Consider the following 18,872-nt stretch of genomic DNA (forward strand, 5'->3'; position numbering starts at 1 on the left):
CTTTCTGCATTTCTGCCTGGGTAGCCTGGTAGCAAGAACCCCATTGATGAGGCAACAGGGGTTCACATAGGGAATTAGGTCTTGTGTCCACACAGCCCTGCACACTGGAATTTTCTGGAAGTCAGATGCCAGAACTGACATTAAGTGTATACCTTGAAAAGTCCTAACTATTCAATAAAATCTGATTATCTCTCTAAGGGAGGGATAGCTCAAGATCAGTGATAACACAATCTCAAGAAAACAAAGAAACATTGAACAAAATCTCAACACAGGCCAGAAAGGTAACCAACGGAGTGGCTTAGTTCCACGGATGATGCCAGTAGGGTCTCTCAGCAGAGACACCCATGGAGGAAGTGAGGCCATGGAGGGTGTGAGCACTTGCAGGAAACCTGCCAGAAAAGCACAGCCTTGGCAGGCACCGGGAATCTCCTGGCAACCCCAGGGGCCCCAACCTCTCGCCACAAACACTCCCTCCCTCCCCGAATCCCCTCGCTTGCACAGGAACTTGACTCCATGCTGGTTGTGCAGACACTGTACTGTGTGGTGTCCTTCCACCATTACTGTACTGGAATGGGGTTCCATCAAGCCCCAGCCTCCAGCACACACGGGTCTTCCGGGTCCTCCCCCAGGACTCGCCTCCAGCTCGTTCCTTCCTGTGGCACGACTGTCACCTCGCTGCTGTGTACATCTTCTGACTCTGGCCCCTGACTTGAAGCTGTCGGAGGGCTGGACCCACACTTTCTCCCTGCTGCCGAACCCCCGTGGGCACACACCACCATCACAGTCTGCTTCAGGAGAAGAGGAAGAGCAGACGCTTATAGAAGCACACTGCTGGAATGTTCTCACTCACCACATCAACCTCCTGCCCTCAGAAAGCCACAGAGCGAGAGAGAGCCAGAAGAGCACACTCAGGGCTGAAACCTAATTTGAAGAGTATTTAACCATTTCTTACATAAGTGCTTTCATTTCTTTTACAAAAAAGTTACCAGAACCTGGTATAAAGTTAATCTAAATATTCCCGGTGACTTGACGTTATAAAATCACCCTGGTGACACCTTACATTATGACTAGTGGAAACACTGTGGTTTACCACTTCAGAGCACGCACTGGATCAACTGTCACAACATTCAGGCAGTTATAAGGATGTTGAGGAAAAAAAAAAAAACAAAAACCCACATATATTTCTTTTCTTTTTTAAAACAAAAACCACATAAGTGTTTCTTAAAAAGAGAAATCACCAAAGTTTAACACTGTCATGGCAACACATACTAAAAACAAAAGGTCCCAGAAAAGCCACACCCCCAAATGAGAAGTTCAGAATATAATCCTAACTTATTATTCATGGAATGAATATTTTGGCACTTAAAAAGCCTGTTACTGAAACACGTCCTAAAACACAAGAAAATGTAACCACCACAATATACTAGTTTAAAAAAAATAGTTTCACACTAACTGTGAGGAAAAACAGGCTTATACCAACAGAACTACTCTCCCAAATACATGGTTCTGAAAGACCTAGATTCCTAGAACTTCACTTCATGTAAGAGAGGTCCTGGAAAAATGTATTAATTCCAATTGTGGTCAAAGAAAAATTAAACTGATTTAGGAAAGTGCCTTTTCAAAGGAAACGCAGTGTGAGTCCTTCTGCAGGGAGGGACGACGACGGACCCATAAGCGGCTGCCCACTTGGGAGGGACACCCCCGGAGTCACTGGTGCAGCACGCCAGCACTCTCAGGAACAGCGTGCTTTCCGCCGTGCCCCGGGCCCCAAGGAAACGAACACAGAGACAGCTGCACAGGCCCTCCAGACAGCCGTGGGGTCTCGAGGCAGATGATCAAGAAGGATGAGAGCAATGAATACGCAACCACAAACAAGATGGCCCAGACAAGATGGAGGAAGATGAGCAAGACTGTGTGGTGCTGGAGGTCGCAGGGAGCAGCTCCAGCCAGAGGGGTCACACGACACCGGAGGGCACGTCCTATCTGTCCCAACTGAGGGACACACACCAAGACCACAGTTTTACCCCTGAAGTGACAGGAAAGGACTTAAAACTGGAAGAGATGCTCATCCTTTCACTGCTCTGATGCCCACGAGGGCAGGGATCCTTCAGGGAGCCACACTCAGACCTCCTGAGCAGGGGCCTTGGCTCCGCTGACCAGCTAAGGGCTACACAGATGGCTTGAAAGACAACAAAACGATGGGAATGGTCAGGATGCGGCCAGTCCTCGGGCAAACACTCTCAATCTGTGCTGAATAAATCGTTAGTTACACAAACAGGTCTGGGAACCGCCTCTGCATGGAGGAGGGCAAACCTCCCAAGTGTCTACATGTGGCATTTTATACTGACCCTGCCTGCCTGACACTTCCATAGCACAGCCCTTGCCAAACTTACTTTAGGATAAGGTGTTTCAATTCCAAAGTAAGTGTCCCCTCTACTTCCCCGCCCCCTTGGAAGTCACTGCCATTATAGTGACGTGACATTCAATCCTCAGATACTGAGTGTCTGTCAAGACAAAGAAGCCTCGTCACGTCCGCTCTGCAGTCACAGCGACCCTCCTCCTTTGCTCTGCTCCGCTGCTGCCAATTCTGGTGTGTGTATGTGCAGGGGTGGGGACGGATCCCAAAGTGGTCCTGTGCACACTGAGAATCCATCTCTTGCTAAGCTCAGCTTCCCCCTGGTGTCTCAGTGCAGCTCCATCTCCGTGTCTCTGCTCACCGCTAGCCTCTGGGCTCGAGATCGCTGCCCTGCTTCCTACCTCCTCTCCCGCACTCTCTTTCCAAGTAGCTGTTCTCACCTCCGAGCTTCTCTACCCCCAATGCTCACTTACTTTGTTGGTTTCGCTTGTCACTGGCATTTTTCAAAGGGAGGCAAACAGGACAGTCATGTCGTGTGCAGTTCTTCCAATGAGAGATGATTTGTCGTGAAGATGCACAATGGGCAACTATGACCAGAAAAACAACGAGATGTTATTTTTCTATCCAGATCGTCACACTTTCAATTACACCTAAATTATAATGCCAGATTCCATAAGAAAATGGTAACACGTGTAACCATACACAGTACAGGCAGTCCTCAACTTACAAACAGCATGTTTTCCAAAATGTTTGTAAGTCGACTGTTGAGAATTCTAAACACAAATTTCCCACAGAAGCAATGTCATGGATGATGGTGATTAAGGTTCGGCCCACAAAACAAAAACAAAACATAACAAAAACTATCTGACTTGAAATACTGAACAACTGGAATGAAACTTAGGACAAATAATAATTATGTCATGTCACTATTGAAAATAAAAATTCTACATTATGTTGAAGGATGAAACCATCTCAACACCATAGTTCAAGAAATACATACAGAGAAGCAAATGAGAAGTCTGGGGAGATTCTAAAGGGGACGCCGGGCACTTTTCTAAGTACGTGAGAGGGTGACTGAACCTAGCGGTTACTCTGAATCTTCATTTTCACTCCATACCGAGGCACTGTGATTTCTTTCTAAAGGTCTAGCATGACCCTCTTCTGCTTCTCCATCAGGATCACGGTTATGCTGGGGACTCACAAATGTCACAAAGGGAGAGAGAGGGAGGTCAGGGAGAGATTCTCCCCAAGGTCTAGGAGCACAAGTAAGAAGAGAAAGGAGGAGGATAAAGATCAAAGTATAGTTGTTAGTAAGAAACTCTTTCTTCTGTAGACCTGAGGTGTCTGCCAGAGAAGAGGGGAAAGGATTCACCCCCTTCTCAAGGAGAAGGAAGGAGGTGACAGGGATGATACGGTGCACACGGCTCCCCGTGTCACGGATCGTGGCCCAGGACAACGTCGCTGGTATCCTGAACGGCCTCAAGATGAAAGGGTGGAGGAGCAAGGCAGGGGCCCCCGGCAGTCAGAACACAGGAAACAGCTGCAAGACAGATGCTCTAGGTTCAGGGAGGGCTGCGCGCACACGCGCCTGTGCCATCCTACCCAAAACAAAACCGTGCTCTAGACATTTATGATAAAGACAGTGCTCAAGAAGTGACAAATGTCTTCCGTGACAGAGGAAAGCGGAAGAGAACAAAGGCAGGGCACAGCCTCATCCAGCAGAAGCTCACAGAGTATTAAGAAACCAAACCACCGTTCTCCTGAGCAGGTAAGCGTGCCAGTGGCCTGTGCCTGGTTGGTGTGTGGAGGCGGAGGCTGCAGGAACCTTACTAACAAGAGAGCTCCCGAAGAATGCCGGACACATTTCATCCTAAGCCAGGCCACCAGGATTTCAGAAAACGGCACTTACCTTGACAGGCTTTCCCAGCCTGACAATGTGTCATGTGATTCAAAACATTTTTCATGGTTCGACAGTGTGGGAGAGAGCAGGCCCGAACCTCTCCGTTCGCTTGTTCTCGTCTCTGACACTTATGAGCATGAAGCAGTAGAACCAGCTGCTGCTGTATCAGTTTGCGTTTCTCAGGATCTGCAGTGGGGCCCGCTGCGATCGCCTGTGTGGGGACAATTCCCACTGAAGTTTGCATCTGAGACTAAAATAAAACAAATTAATAAAAATATTTTAATAAGCTTTCAGAGGTCCAATTCACATTCATTATTTTTCAGGTTAACGTTAAAGCTGATGGGCAATATTGGCCACAGAGAGAAGGCAGCTGGTGTGGTTCTCTTTAATTCAACAGCAATTTTAAGGAAGATCCAGAAGCACAGAAATAAACCAACTCAGAAGGCTGGTTAAAATTCACTCGTGTGTGAGGATCTCGGAGCAAGAAAATGACGCTTACTCTCTGTCATAACCAAACCCAGCTTATTCTACAATATACATAAGTGCAGGAGCGGCTGTGGGCTGTCTTAGCTTGAACCATACGAAACTCGTTTCCGTTAGGCCCAATGGCCACACGCTGGCAATTTCATGGTTCAACCTAATTAAAAAGACTGTCGAGGCTTGACCGATCACAACCCATTGCAAATACCCAGTGCATCAGAGAACCTGGAGCCACACACAGAGCGGATTTCACTATCTTGTGACCAGGACAGGTCTTGCTTCACTTCTGACCTCTCCTCAAAGAATTATATGACACACACCCTTAAGACAACCCTTCCGTACAGCTGTTAATGCTCAGGAAATGCTGTGCCTATTCATATTTCAACTCAGGTATCTGACAATTTTTCAAGAAGTAGTTGATGATCTGCTAAAGTACGGATATAGAGTTTAATTGCTTTCATCCTTTCAAACTAACAAGCAAGGCCGACCACACCTCCCAACTGCAAAGAGAATGGGAAAGGTGATCTGTGGAGTCTTCTTATTCTTTACAGACTGCCAACATCCTTCAGAAAACTTACCAAAGAAACTTACAAAGTGAGAGGCATCTGATGTGCAAGGATAACAGTCCACAGTGCAGGGGTTTCTAACCTTCTCTCAGGCTCTGACTCCATAGCTCCCAGCTCCACCTCACAGCACTCACTGCCTCCCCCAAAGTACACCACCTCTCTGACTTTTCATATTAAGTATCAAAACTATCTACCTGCAATTATGAGAGAAAAAAAAAAAACCTATACAAATATTTCTTAACAAATCAAAGCTCGGGGCGCCTGGGTGGTTCAGTTGGTTAAGCGACTGCCTTCGGCTCAGGTCATGATCCTGGAGTCCCGGGATCGAGTCCCGCATCGGGTTCCCTGCTCGGCAGGGAGTCTACTTCTCCCTCTGATCCTCCTCCCTCTCATGCTCTCTGTCTCTCATTCTCTCTGTCTCAAATAAATAAATAAAATCTTTAAAAAAAAAAAAAAAAAAGGAGTCCAACTCCTTTTTATAAAAAAAACAACAAAAAAACAAATCAAAGCTCATTTTCAAAAAGTTACAGAGTTTTGTTTTGGTTCTATCTTTATGAGAACTCAGAAAATAAGTATGTAGAAAAGCTGCAAGGCTTCCTCAGGAGCACAACTCCTGGAAGCCTAAGTAGGGTCCAAAGCAAAAGCAAAGTCCTAGCTGCTGACTGGAGAAGCACATAACACCAAGGAAAAGAGAACCTCTCCTTCCTTATGTTAATTTTCCCCAGTGTAAAAGTACTATATGCATGCTGCAGAACATCTGAAAATCAACAGAGCTATGAAGGAAATAATTAACACCTGAAATCCCAACATCCAGGAGTCCACTCTTAAAGTGCTGATAGGTTTTACTTCTTGCAGTCTTCTCTTCTCTGTACATGCGTATGTATGAACCATAATCAATATAGTCTTCTATCACTCACTCACTCACAGACACACACGACTTGGTATTTAACTCCAGGCTCTGTCCCAGATTATTGTTTCTTTTTTTTTTCTTTTCTTAAGATTTTATTTATTTTTTTGACAGAGAGAGACACAGTGAGAAACGGAACACAAGCAGGGAAGTGGGAGAGGGAGAAGCAGGCTTCCCGCAGAGCATGGACCGGATGTGGGGCTGAATCCCAACCATGACCTGAGCCGAAGGAAGACGCTTAATGACTGAGCCACCCAGGCGCCCCCATTAAGTTGTTTTATATAATATGACAGCATGATTTGTAATGAGCATATGACTATACATTCATTTATCCAATCTCCCATTGCTGAACATAAACTACACTCCCCGCCCCCCTTTTCTTGCAACTTAAAATACAGCTTTCACAAGCAGCCTTTGACTATGCCCCCAGCAGCATTCACTACCAATATTCAAAGTCTCCTCCTCGATCGGGTTATTCCCAATAGACAGTCCAATAAGAAATCAATAGGAATGGAGAAATGGAAGAGGACCCTTGCTCAGGCTTCTCTCTGTTGCATTTACAAAAATATCAAATATACAGAAAAGGAAACAGGAAAGGATACCATTACCACACCTAACAAAGTGAACAATTCCTTAATATTCATTAATACTTAGTCTATATGCAAATTTCTCTAGTTGTCCAAAAAGTGTCTTTTAAAGTTGGTTTGCAGAAACAGGACCCAATTAAGGCCCACGCCCCACATTTGGTGGTTGTTTTTAAGGTTCATCTAGTGCTTCCTCCCCCTTTATTTTTGCATGATGCTGACTTATTGAAGAGACCACGCCAGTTGTCCTATTTCTTAAGACACAGAAATGCTACATACAAAAATATAAACCATATAAAAGTAAGGTGAAACCCTAAACTTACGATTAAATTATAAATAGAATGCTTTTAGGTTACTAAAAATTCACACACTGATTCTCATTTGGGATGTTCTTAATAGCATTTTTTCAACTATACTGACCACATTTTGGAAGCTCAACATGTCAAAAGAGCACAGCTGGAAAGTCTACGGCACACGTTTATCAGGAGATGCTTGATGAGCTCTACATGTCGTAGACATAAGTCTCGGGCAAAATGGAACAGAAGACACGCCTCCGGTGCCTGTGTCTGGCCCTCCCGATGACTCTGTAGACCTGTATGGGGCTAGTCCACTTAGCAAGGTGCTGACAAATGCAGGGCAGAGTCAAATGCCTCCACTCTCAGACTGAGATCTGATGAGACGAAGGAGTTACATGAACTTCAAGTGTCCTGAAATCCATCAGAAACACCCTTCAGGGGCGCCTGGGTGGTTCAGTCGCTAAGCGTCTGCCTTTGGCTCAGGTCATGATCCCAGGGTCCTGGGATCGAGCCCCGCATTGGGCTCCCTGCTTCACGGGAAGCCTGCTTCTCCCTCTCCCACTCCCCCTGCTTGTGTTCCCTCTCTCACTGAGTCTGTCAAGTAAGTAAAACCTTAAAGAAAAAAAAAAAAAAAAGGAAAGAAACACCCTTCAGATGCTACCAACTTCCCTGCTCAGTGCTTCACTGCCCAGGCAGGCCTGAGAATGGAGGAAAAATGTTCAGACAAGAACCTCCCTTTAAACAAAACAAAACAAAAAAACCCCTGCCATGTTGTAAATTTGCCCAAAAGAAATGTATACATTTTATTCAATAGCCAAGAAAATTCTAAAAAACATAAGAATAAAGGGGGAACCTATTTTGACAGATACCAAAACTATAAAGCTATAGATTTCTTTATTTTTAAGTCTGGAAAAAGACACATGTATATATGAAATTGGTGTGTCATAAGGTGGTAGCTCAAATTGGAGGGTGGTAGCAGCAATACATGATCCCTATGTCACCTTAAATATAAATTCCAGATGAATTAAAATGCATAAACATAAAAAACTAATGATGTAATGTATGGTGATTAACATAACAATAAAAAAGTAAAAAAAATGAATAAACATAAAGTTGATAAAAGTACTAAAAAATAAAGACTTTATTTTTTTAAAGATTTTATTTATTTTTGGGGGCACCTGAGTGGCTCAGTTGTTAAGCGTCTGCCTTCGGCTCAGGTCATGATCCCAGGGTCCTGGGTTCGAGCCCCACATCGGGCTCCCTGCTCAGAGGGAAGCCTGTTTCTCCCTCTCCCACTCCCCCTGCTTGTGTTCCCACTCTCGCTGTCTCTCTCTCTGTGTCAAATAGATAAATAAAATCTTTAAAAATAAATAAATACATAAATAAATAAAAGATAAAAAGACTGAGAAAAAAATGGTTGTTTTTGAGAAGTAGAAACAGTAAAAATATAGGGCCAATCTTTTTTTTTAAGATATTCTTTATTTGACAGAGAGAGAGACAGTGATCCCAGGACCCTGAGATCATGACCTGAGCCGAAGGCAGACGCCCAACGACTGAGCCACCCAGGCACCCCCAAAGGACCATTTTTTAAAAAGATTTTATTTATTTCAGAGAGAGAGAGAGAGCACGCATGAGTGGGGGTAACGGCAGAGGGAGAAGCAGACACCCCGCTGAGCAGGGCGCCCAACATGGGGCTCGATCCCAGGACCCTGAGATCATGACCTGAGCTGAAGGCAGATGCTTAATGACTGATCCACCCAGGCACCCCAATAGGACCATTTTTTAAGCTCCTGAAATGTCTGTTTTCCAGGAAGGCTGTGGCATTTATTATCATATAAAGAGCTCTTACGAGGAAAAAGAAAACAACAAAAAAACAAAACCCACCACTACTCCACTAGAAAGTATGTGGGGGAAATGTGCAGACACCTCAAAAAAGGAAATACAAGGATATGACAAACATAAAACACGTTCCATGCCTCAGTGACAGAACCACTCAACAGAGGGAAGAAGAGTCTTCCCAACTACTGGTGGTGAAGAGGGAAGGACTGGGCACTCACCCGCAGAAGCACGAATGTGGACCCCTTGCTCACGCCATACACAAACAGTAACTCAGAACAAACCCAGCACCTAACAGTGGGCACTGAAACTGTGGAACTCTCAGAAAAATCACAGGAGTAAATTTTCATGACCTTGGACTAAGCAATGAGTTCTTAGATATGTCACCAAAAGCACGAACAACAGCAACAACAAAGAGAAGCTGGACCTCATTAAAATTAAAACCTGTTTGCTTCAAAGGACACCACTGAGAAAGTTACAGACAACCCAAAGAATGGGAGAAAATATTTGCAAATCACAGATGTGATAGGCACTTGAATCTAAAACATACGAAGAACTCTTAACAACTCAATGATAAAAAGACAAATACCTAATTAAAAAATGGGCAAAATAGAGGCACCTGGGTGGCTCAGTCGTTGAGTGTCTCTGCCTTTGCCTCAGGTCATGATCCCAGGGTCCTAGGATCGAGCCCCGCATTGGGCTCCCTGTTCAGCAGGAAACCTGCTTCTCCCTCTCCCACTTCCCCTGCTTGTGTTGCCTCTCTTGCTGTGTCTTTCTCTGTCAAATAAATAAAACCTTTAAAAAATAAAAAATAGGCAAAATATCTGAATGTTTCCCCCAAAAAGACACACAAATGGTCAATAAATACACGAAAAGCTGATTAACACCATTAGCCATCAGGGAAACACAAATGAGAACCACAATGAGACGCTGCGTCACCCCCACCAGGATGGCCACAATTAACAACAACAACAGGCACAGCATGTGTTGACGAGCATGTGGAAAGCTACACCAACATCAAATGGAGCAGCCACTTTGGAGAACTGTTTGGCCGCTCCCCAAAAGGTTAAACCGAACGTCACCATAAGACCCAGCAATTCCCCTCCTAAGTATCTACTCAAAAGAAGTGAAAACTATGTTCACACAAATGTCTGTAGCAGCATTATTCATAATGGCCAAAAAGCGGAAATAACCCAGATGCCTATTAAGGGATGAATGGAAAACAGAACATGATACATCCACAATGGACTACTATTCAGCCATGAAAAGGAAGCACTGAACACATGCTGCATCAGGAACTCTGAAAACATTATGCTCAGTTAAAACAGATGTCACAAAAGAGCACACACTGTAAAATACCATTTCTCTGAAATGTCCAGAAGAGGTCATTTCACAGGGGTAGAAAATACATTACTGGTTGCTTCTGGCTGGGGGTTCACAGAAAATGGGGAATAACTGCAAATGGTACAGGGTTTCTTTCCAGGGTAATAGACTGTTCTAAAATTGACTGCAGTGAGGGACGCCTGGGTGACTCAGTCAGTTGAGTCTGACTTGGTTTTGGCTCAGGTCATGATCTCAGGGTCCTGGGATCAAGCCCCTCATCGGGCTCTGCTCAGTGTAGAGTCTGCTTGAGGATTCTCTCTCCCTCTGTCTCTCCCACTTGTGCTCTCTGTTGCTCTCTCTCTCTAAAATAAATAAATAAATCTTTAAAATTGATTGTGGTGATGGCTGCACAATATAAACAACCACTGAATCGTGTACTTTAAAGGCAGGAATTGTATGGTATGCGTTATATCTTAATAAAATGGCTTAAAAAAAAAAAAAGCTCTATCTCATGGGGCGCCTGCGTGGCTCAGATGGTTGGGCATCTGCTTTCGGCTCAGGTCATGATCTCCAGGTCCTGGGATCAAGCCCCACATCAGGCTTCCGGCTCAGCGGGAAGCCTCCTTCTCCCTCTCCCTCTGCCTCTCCCCCTGCTTGTGCTCTGTCTGTCTCTCTCTCTCTCAAATGAATAAATAAATAATTCTTTAAGAGATCTATCTCACTAACCACCAAAAAAAAAAAAAGAAAAAAGAAGTTAAAATAAAAAGGCATTTTCCATCTATCAATCTGACCAAAATAATATAATAACTGGTATTGATGAGGGTGTAGAGAATTCTCAGGTGCTCTGCTGATAATGCAATTTGGTTTAACTTTGGAACGCCACATGTATCAAAAAGAAAAATGTGCATTTTTTTCATCTAGTAGCTCCACTTCTTACAACTTATTATTAGGGAGTAAGAGACTGGGCTAGCGTGCTAGAATGTCCGTGCAAAGACAGGCATCACACCTTAAGTTATTAAGTTACTGAAAACCAGAATACCCCTAAATCCTACAAAACGTGGACTAATTCTTGGCTACAGACCTAGTGAAATAATATGCAGCCATGAAAAATAAGGCAGACCTCAAGTGACCCTAGTCAAAAAGCCAGGTGGAAAAGAACAGCCCAGCCAAGTCTGGCCCCCAAAACTGAGATGTAATAAAATGACTGTTACGTGAGGGTAACAATAATAATAACAACGCAGACCTTTATGCTTTCACAAAAGCAGTCTATAATAACATGTTAAGCTAAAAAAGGAAGTTAAAAAATAATACCATGAAATCATTCAGTTTTTCCTTATTAACTTTATATATCTGCACCTGTTCTTTAAAAAAAACCTTGTTACAATGATCTGGTAGCTACCCCTAGGCAGGGGTGAGATCCTGCTTATAACCATGTATTGTCTGAATGTTTTACAACAAGCTTCTACCATTTTTAGAACCAGAAAACATTCTACTTTGGAGAAAAAAGAAATCAGAGGAATCAATAGAAAACACTTAAGAATTAATGTGCATCTTAAAACTGTAAAGGCCTCAGAAGGTAGTTAAGATGAATATTTTGTAATGCAAAGGTGGTAAAGGCCTTCATAAAGCAACAAAAACAAAAACAAATAAAACCCAAAGCAGTGGTTCCTAACCAATCCCCAGTAAAACCCCTTCAAACTGATTCCCCATTCCCTCTTCCCAGACTAGGATTCACAGAGCTGACACAGAGCTAGGAGCATTTCTATTTGTTAATGTTCCACAGGGGGGTGCTTTATTGTTTTAAGTGTTAAACTTTTTCCCAAATCTTCCAAAATGAACATGTATGTACTTTCATAGTGAGAAGAAAACAAAACCCTGAAAAGAAAAAAGGCACACAGGTGATTCTGATGCAGTGCAGACCAGTCTAGAAAGGGCAAGTGCCAGAGGCCATAGGACAGAAGAAGTTACATTTTCTCCATGACCAAAACTGCTGGAACAAATGCAAAGGCAATCAGCAAACTAGGAAAAGATATCTGAAACACACAAGACAAAGCAAATAATCACATCACGTGGGTGTAATTTCTTCTCCTCCTGGCCAGTCTGTATTTCTCAAGTTCTTTGTGCAGGCTGTGTTCAGTGCCCAACAAGCAGCAGCTCATTTAATACCCAATCACCAAGGGAGGAACTAACTTGGGGCCAATCCGAGGCACAACAAAGTAACTGGGGCCCAGAGGGGTGCCCCATACTCAGAGGGCAATGCTTGGCGGTGCTAGTGGAGTGGGTGATCTAGCAGCTGAGCCGCACCCTTAAGCTCCCTGCAGCCTACCTTGACTGAGGGCTAAGCACCTTGCTTTGAATCTAACAGAAAAACTGGCAGAAGACAGGAACTAAGCCACTCGGGAAAGAAACGCATGTCTTTAAGGGCGCCTGGGTGGCTCAGTCGGTTAAGCATCCAACTCTTGATCATGATCTCAATGTCCTGGGATCAAGCCCCTCGTCAGGCTCCATGTGGAGTCTGCTTAAGATTCTCTCCCTCTGCCCCTACCCGTTTGAGCTCTCACTCTAAAATAAATAAATAAAATCTTAAAAAAAAAAAAAAAAAAAAAGCATGTCTCCAAATCTAAGTACTTTAATTCTCATTAGTAATCAAAGAAATGCAAATCAATATAATGAAACACCATTTTCTCCCATCAAAGGACAGAGTGACAACCCTAGCCACGGGAGCACTGTTTAATACTGGACACATGGTACATAGCTTTTTGTCGAAGGCAATATAATGGTATCCATCAAAATATTATCCTTAAAATATACGTAATACCCATTTCTGGGACTCAAATGAGCTCACAGGTAATTCCTAATCACGAGGTTAGCATGGTGCAAGAGTCACAATGGCTCCACCACGATTCTACCCTGTATGTGAACATTCTGAGCCATGAGTAACAGCAGGTGAACAGAGCTCACTGACCCAGCAGCTGCAGGGCCTATAGCCTGCTCACCCCACTCCAGTCTTTGCTAGATTTGGACACATGCTCTTTGCATGTATCACTTGTCCTAACTTAATCTTTGTTCATACCCTTATCCATCAAACAACCTGGAAAAGCAAGCCTTTAATATTCTGGTGTACTAACATGTACTTTTATTAGAATTGCTATTGTTACACAGGTCTGAATAAGTAGCACCAAACCCATTTCTATATATGCCCTGTATTCTATCCTAAGGATATAATCACAGATGTGCATAAAGCGCACATATAATAAAATTTATCCTGGCATTCTTCCTAGAAAAAAGTTATTTTACATTAAGCATCCAAGAAAAGGCTATCATATCTGCAAAGACTAGTGAAAACAGTATACAGCAGGAACTGACCAAGGTAGGACAGGGGGTAGGACTGCGGGAGGGGTGGATGGAGGCGGGGCAGAGGTGGTAGAAGCCCTTCCTCTCTCTACCCACCTCCTGCCTCCCATCCACATGAGGCTGGGATTCCTGGAGATGGCCCTTCAGATTAACCTGGCCCAAACCTTCCACATCTCCAGTGGGGTTCAGACCCACACTTCTGTAGCATCCTTCCCCTGGCCCACCTGGAAACTTGACTTCTCCCCAGCCTCCACTTCAAGTCAGAAAATGACACCAAAGCAAACACCAGGTGGGACACAGAATTGCTCTGCAATATGAGCTTGTTCTGATTCCCCCAGAAGGACCCTAGAACAGCTGGGTACACAAAGCTTTGGAGTCATAAAATAAAGAAAATGCTCATTAAGTGCACACAGCTATCAAACTAGGAAGAGGCAATAATCACCTTTGAGATGATAAAGATCAACTGGTAAGGAAAAGAACATAGCTGTTTAGATAGACTGAATAATGTTTCTTGTGTTCTCTTCTTTTTGCTTGGTGTTTATTGATTTTAAGAAATAAGATTATCTTACAATTTAAGATTTAAATCCCGTAAGACAGTAACTTAAAATGAGCAAGCTGGACAAGAATTTTTAAATAATCTTCCAAATAAGAAATTATTTTAGAACAGAAAACAAACGGTTACATCAAGGAAGAAAACATGATAGACTGGGGGGTTGGTGTGGGGGCACAGTGGCGGCAAAGGTGTGGGACTAACAACTGGACACACCCCCCCATTCTCTCCCAGCCTCAAGGTCACTCCTTTCAAACTGGAGTCAGTCTGCCAAGGAGGAGCGAGTGGTTACCTGCTTCTGCACAAATAAACCCTAAAAGGTAGAAAGTACTGGATCTATTCCAATGGCCAACGTGACAGGCCAACCAGACCAAGGGTCTCAACATCAGGCCCATTCACCAAATGACCAGATCATGAGAATTACCAATTTACCAAAAAGTTTTACAAAACATCCTTCTTGAATATCATCAATACACATGAACACGTTCTTCAGGAATACTTATCACAGTAAGTATTTGATAATTTGGCAAATTCCTCATGTGACAAATTGGTTTCTGGTGACATGAGCCTCGGGGCCTTTTCAGGCGGCCATGGAAAGGCAGGGAAAATCGGCTTGTGGCACTTCAGATGCGGTGGCAGACGGTGCTGACCCCTGTGCAAGCATCCAGACCGAGCGTGCTCTCTACAGAGGTCTTCGAAGGGTCACCTCACTCCTCAGAAATGCCTGGTAAACTTCGGTCGACTTGCTGACAGGCAGGCGCCCATCCTAACATTAGCAGTCAGTGGGGACGCAGCCCAGCCTCAGAGCCACAGAGCCTTCCTACAGGCTCTCTACTCGGCAGGAAGCGTGAGAGCAGAGTGTCCCTGGAGATAATGTGAGCTGCTACCTAGAAGGGGTGGCTGAAGAAAGGCCTGTACTAATCAGACCCTGGAAAGAAAGTCAAACGACCCCGACTGAGTACTTGCAATCCTTATGCTCATGTCTGATGTTAAGGGACATTGTTCATTTTTCTCAATTTATAGTTTCCTGGTATTTGCAAGGTATCCTATTTTGTGCTTAGGCTGATATGTATTGCCAAAACAAAAGTTTAAACAGTAGCAAGGATTTACAGAGCTACTGGTGAGAATTCTAGACTCAGTTATTCTTCAAAGGCCCCACATCCATATTCTCTGAGGGATCTTCAAGACAGAGGTGAAGGAATAAGATGAGAGAAGCAGATGTAAACTCTTAAAAAAACACAAACAGTGCTGTTACTAATAATGACACACACTTACTTCCTAGCCTTTGCCCATGGTTCCCAGTTCAAGGACAGAGAGAGGCATCTTTCCTAACCATGGAGTGATCTGAGCTGGTGTGACCACTCCCTCGCTGTTGGTTTCCCCAGAATGACAGGAGGGCTCTATCAACCAATCAGTGACTGTAAGCTCCCGTTGTGAAGTACAAGGAGCAGGTGTACAGGGTTATGAGAAGGGGAGCATCTCTGCAGGGAGCCCCTGGGTTCACGAGGCTTCACCCTGCTCGGTCATTTCAAGTCTTGACCCCTCAGTGATCAGAAACTGGATACAGGAGACAGAAAATTATGAGAATAAGACAAACAAGGATTGGGGGAAGCCTTCTGAGGTACTAAAGTGGACACAGAAACCAACAAAGTCAGTCCCCTCTACAGCAGGTTGCCAACACTGTAATGGACAGAGGCTCTCGAAAATGTTATTCTACATCGGAGTCACTGGGGCAGTTGTTTTAAAACTGCAGATTCCAGTGTTAAGAGAAAGAACGATAAACCCAGCTACTGGGTGATTCTCTTGAACTGCCTTAGAAGGAACTGAGTGGTAAACACTGGAAAACTGAAAAAGAAAAAACTGAACAGTGACCACAAAAGCAGAGATTTCCCATCCTTCCTCTAAAAGACTCTGCCCAGGAAGGGGTGCCTGGGTGGCTCAGTCATTAAGCGTCTGCCTTTGGCTCAGGTCATGATCCCAGGGTCCTGGGATTGAGGCCCACATTGGGCTCCCTGCTCAGCGGGAAGCCTGCTTCTCCCTCTCCCACTCCCTCTGCTTGTGTTCCCTCTTTCGCTGTGTCTCTGTCAAATAAATAAAATCTTTAAAAAAATAAAAGATTCGGGCGCCTGGGTGGCTCAGTTGGTTAAGCGACTGCCTTCGGCTCAGTCATGATCCTGGAGTCCCTGGATCGAGTCCCGCATCGGGCTCCCTGCTCGGCAGGGAGTCTGCTTCTCCCTCTGACCCTCCCCCCTCTCATGTGCTCTCTCTCATTCTCTCTCTCTCAAATAAATAAATAAAATCTTTAAAAAAATAAAAGATTCTGCCCAGGAAGACTGGATGGGGTCCAGGAGCCAGTCACTCTGGAGCAGTGGGTCCATGGACACACCTTGAAAAACAGAAACAAAACCCTAAGATGCACAGAGGGCCTCCCCGCCCTGCATGGGCCATGGCTAATTGCTCACCACCCCATGCAGCTAACAGCGCAGTCAGTCCCAGCTCCGTCCTTCTGGCAGGAGGGCACAGCCCTCCCCTGAGCGCACAGGCCTCCACCTGCCATGTTTTGGACAGACCTGGATCAGCAGTGATCTCGGGGCCTCACCTGAAGCTTCCACTTCAAACTCCTGTGACATGGGGACCAATGTGAATCCTAACACACTCTCATGAGCATTTTAAATAAGCAGCACTCCTGATTTCCCTTGTTACAACTTTAAGAATCAGGACATTTCCATAACACAGTTCTTAGTTTTTCTCAAAAAACAAACAAAAGCCCCAAGCCAAACAAGAAGAACACCCCCCCCCCCCCTTGAACTTCCTATTAGAAAGAATCTGGCAGGAGACTACATCTGGGAGCCCCACAGGAGAGTCCATAGGAGAACCTGACGAGGAGGCTCCTTTGGTCACCAAACTTTCTCAGATTAGATACACCCAAAATGTGTCCCACTTCTTAACAATGCTCCTTTAAAAACAAACCCTGAACCTGTTGTGAAGGTCAGCAATGACCTAATTGACAACTCCAGTCCCAAATGATGTCAGATGTCCCTCCCTCTTGGACAGTATCACCAGGAATGAGGGGGCCTCCTCTTCCAGAGCACTGCCCAGGAAACCACCTCCCCCTCTCTGCTTCCTCACGCGTCCATGTGCACAGCCCCCTCCTTCAAGATGGCCTACCTGAACCTCAATCCCAGTCCACAGAAAGATGACCCAACCTCTACCCCAACCCAAATCTGCTCCTGTTCCTTTGTCAGTAAAATTTAAATAATTAAAAAATCCTTCTATCCATGAAAGCTGTTCAGGAAAACTATACAGTGAATATATATGTTTAACTGTTATGTCACTCCAATTATTCAAATTATGGCAAGTAAAAGAGCATACAGACTGTATTTTATTAGATTTAAATAAATCTTTTTTTTTTTTTTTAAGATTTTATTTATTTGACAGAGAACGCACAAGCAGAAAGAGAGAGAGGGAGAAGCAGGCTCCCTGCTGAGCAAGGAGTCTGATGTGGGACTTGATCCCAGGACCCTGGGATCATGACCCGGGCCAAAGGCAGCCGCTTAACCGACTGAGCCACCCAGGCGTCCCTAAATAAATCTTGATTATTTCTAAAACACAACCTGATTTCAGAGATACTACAATCTGGAAAAAAAAAAAGTGCATCTTAGAATGATAAAACACAGTAATAATATGGTGAAATTCCTAACAAACTTAAATAATCTGTAGAAAGTTAAGAAATTACAAACACGATGGCCAAACATAGAACTATGACGAGATACATTTGAAGATTTAGGAAAATGTGCCAATTTGCTTTGGAGTATTATCCTGAGGATCTATGAGCCCTCAACAATGATCTCACCTGCACTGGGGCCTGGAGCCTCCCCCACTCCCCTCCAGAGCCCCCCAGCACATCCCAGAGGATAATGACAGCTGGGAACGCTGTGGGGGACAACAGAGCATATCCACGGTCTCTACGACCACTGACTTCAAAGAAGAAAGACTGCCCCGCAGACTGACCCCCATGTTCCGGGGACACTCTTCTGCCCTGGCGCCTGACTCGCCATCCCCTCCTGTTCAAATCTCCTCCTCTCTCCGCTGCAGTGATATCATCCCATTACCCGGCTCCTCCTCCACCTGTCTCCCATGCAGGGCTCTCTCGCTCCCTGAGGAGTGGCACAGCGGCTGCCCTATTGTATGCCCGCCCACCCGTTTGCCCGACAACCCCACTTGGACATCTCACAAGCCTCTCAAAAGGAACACAGGTGAAGTGCAATTACGAATGCCCTCCCCTCTGTCACCTCGTCCTCACCCCTCTCCAGTTTGTTCCTCCCCCAGTTCTGTAAATTGTTCCCCCACCCACCAAGTCGCCTTATGTGGTGGGGCCCACACTTCTGTTCTAGTGGCAGACCTTGTCTGGTCTCTGTCCCCTCCCTTTGTGATCAAGTGTGTCCTTTGGTCTAGACCACCACAGTGATCCCTGGCACCCAAAGCCCTCCCTGAGCTGGCTCCTGTTCGGCCGCCAACATTCCAGTACATGGCTCTCCACTCCCTCGAGAGTCGCCTTTCCCACTGGCTGCCTGCTGGTCCCTATACAAGCCAACACTCTCCCCGTGCCCCCGGGTCTCTGTGGCTTCTGCTCATCTTCTGACCTTGCCCTCAATGTTCCTCCTTGGTTTGGCCTTAAGGAGGTCCCTGTGGCAACCTCAACCACTGCTTGCTACTTAGA

At 44.9% G+C, this 18,872-nt stretch overlaps 1 protein-coding gene across 5 annotated transcripts in view; it reads right to left on the reverse strand.

Moving 5' to 3' along the window:
* CREBBP (CREB binding protein) overlaps positions 1-18,872 on the reverse strand; it is a 125,573-nt gene that overhangs the window by 47,499 nt on the left and 59,202 nt on the right. For 4 of the 5 annotated variants that reach the window (XM_035022131.1, XM_035022130.1, XM_035022129.1 and 1 more), the window contains exons 4-5: positions 4,266-4,506; positions 2,830-2,943 (exon numbers count right to left, since the gene is read on the reverse strand). In XM_035022131.1, the coding sequence (XP_034878022.1) occupies positions 2,830-2,943; positions 4,266-4,506 (355 nt within the window). The remainder of the gene's footprint in view (positions 1-2,829; positions 2,944-4,265; positions 4,507-18,872) is intronic. The other variant, XM_035022133.1, reaches the window with a different exon arrangement.

This window comes from Mirounga leonina, unplaced genomic scaffold, assembly GCF_011800145.1.
Source record: "Mirounga leonina isolate KUSES-001 unplaced genomic scaffold, KU_Mleo_1.0 Mir_175, whole genome shotgun sequence".
Taxonomy (NCBI): domain Eukaryota; kingdom Metazoa; phylum Chordata; class Mammalia; order Carnivora; family Phocidae; genus Mirounga; species Mirounga leonina.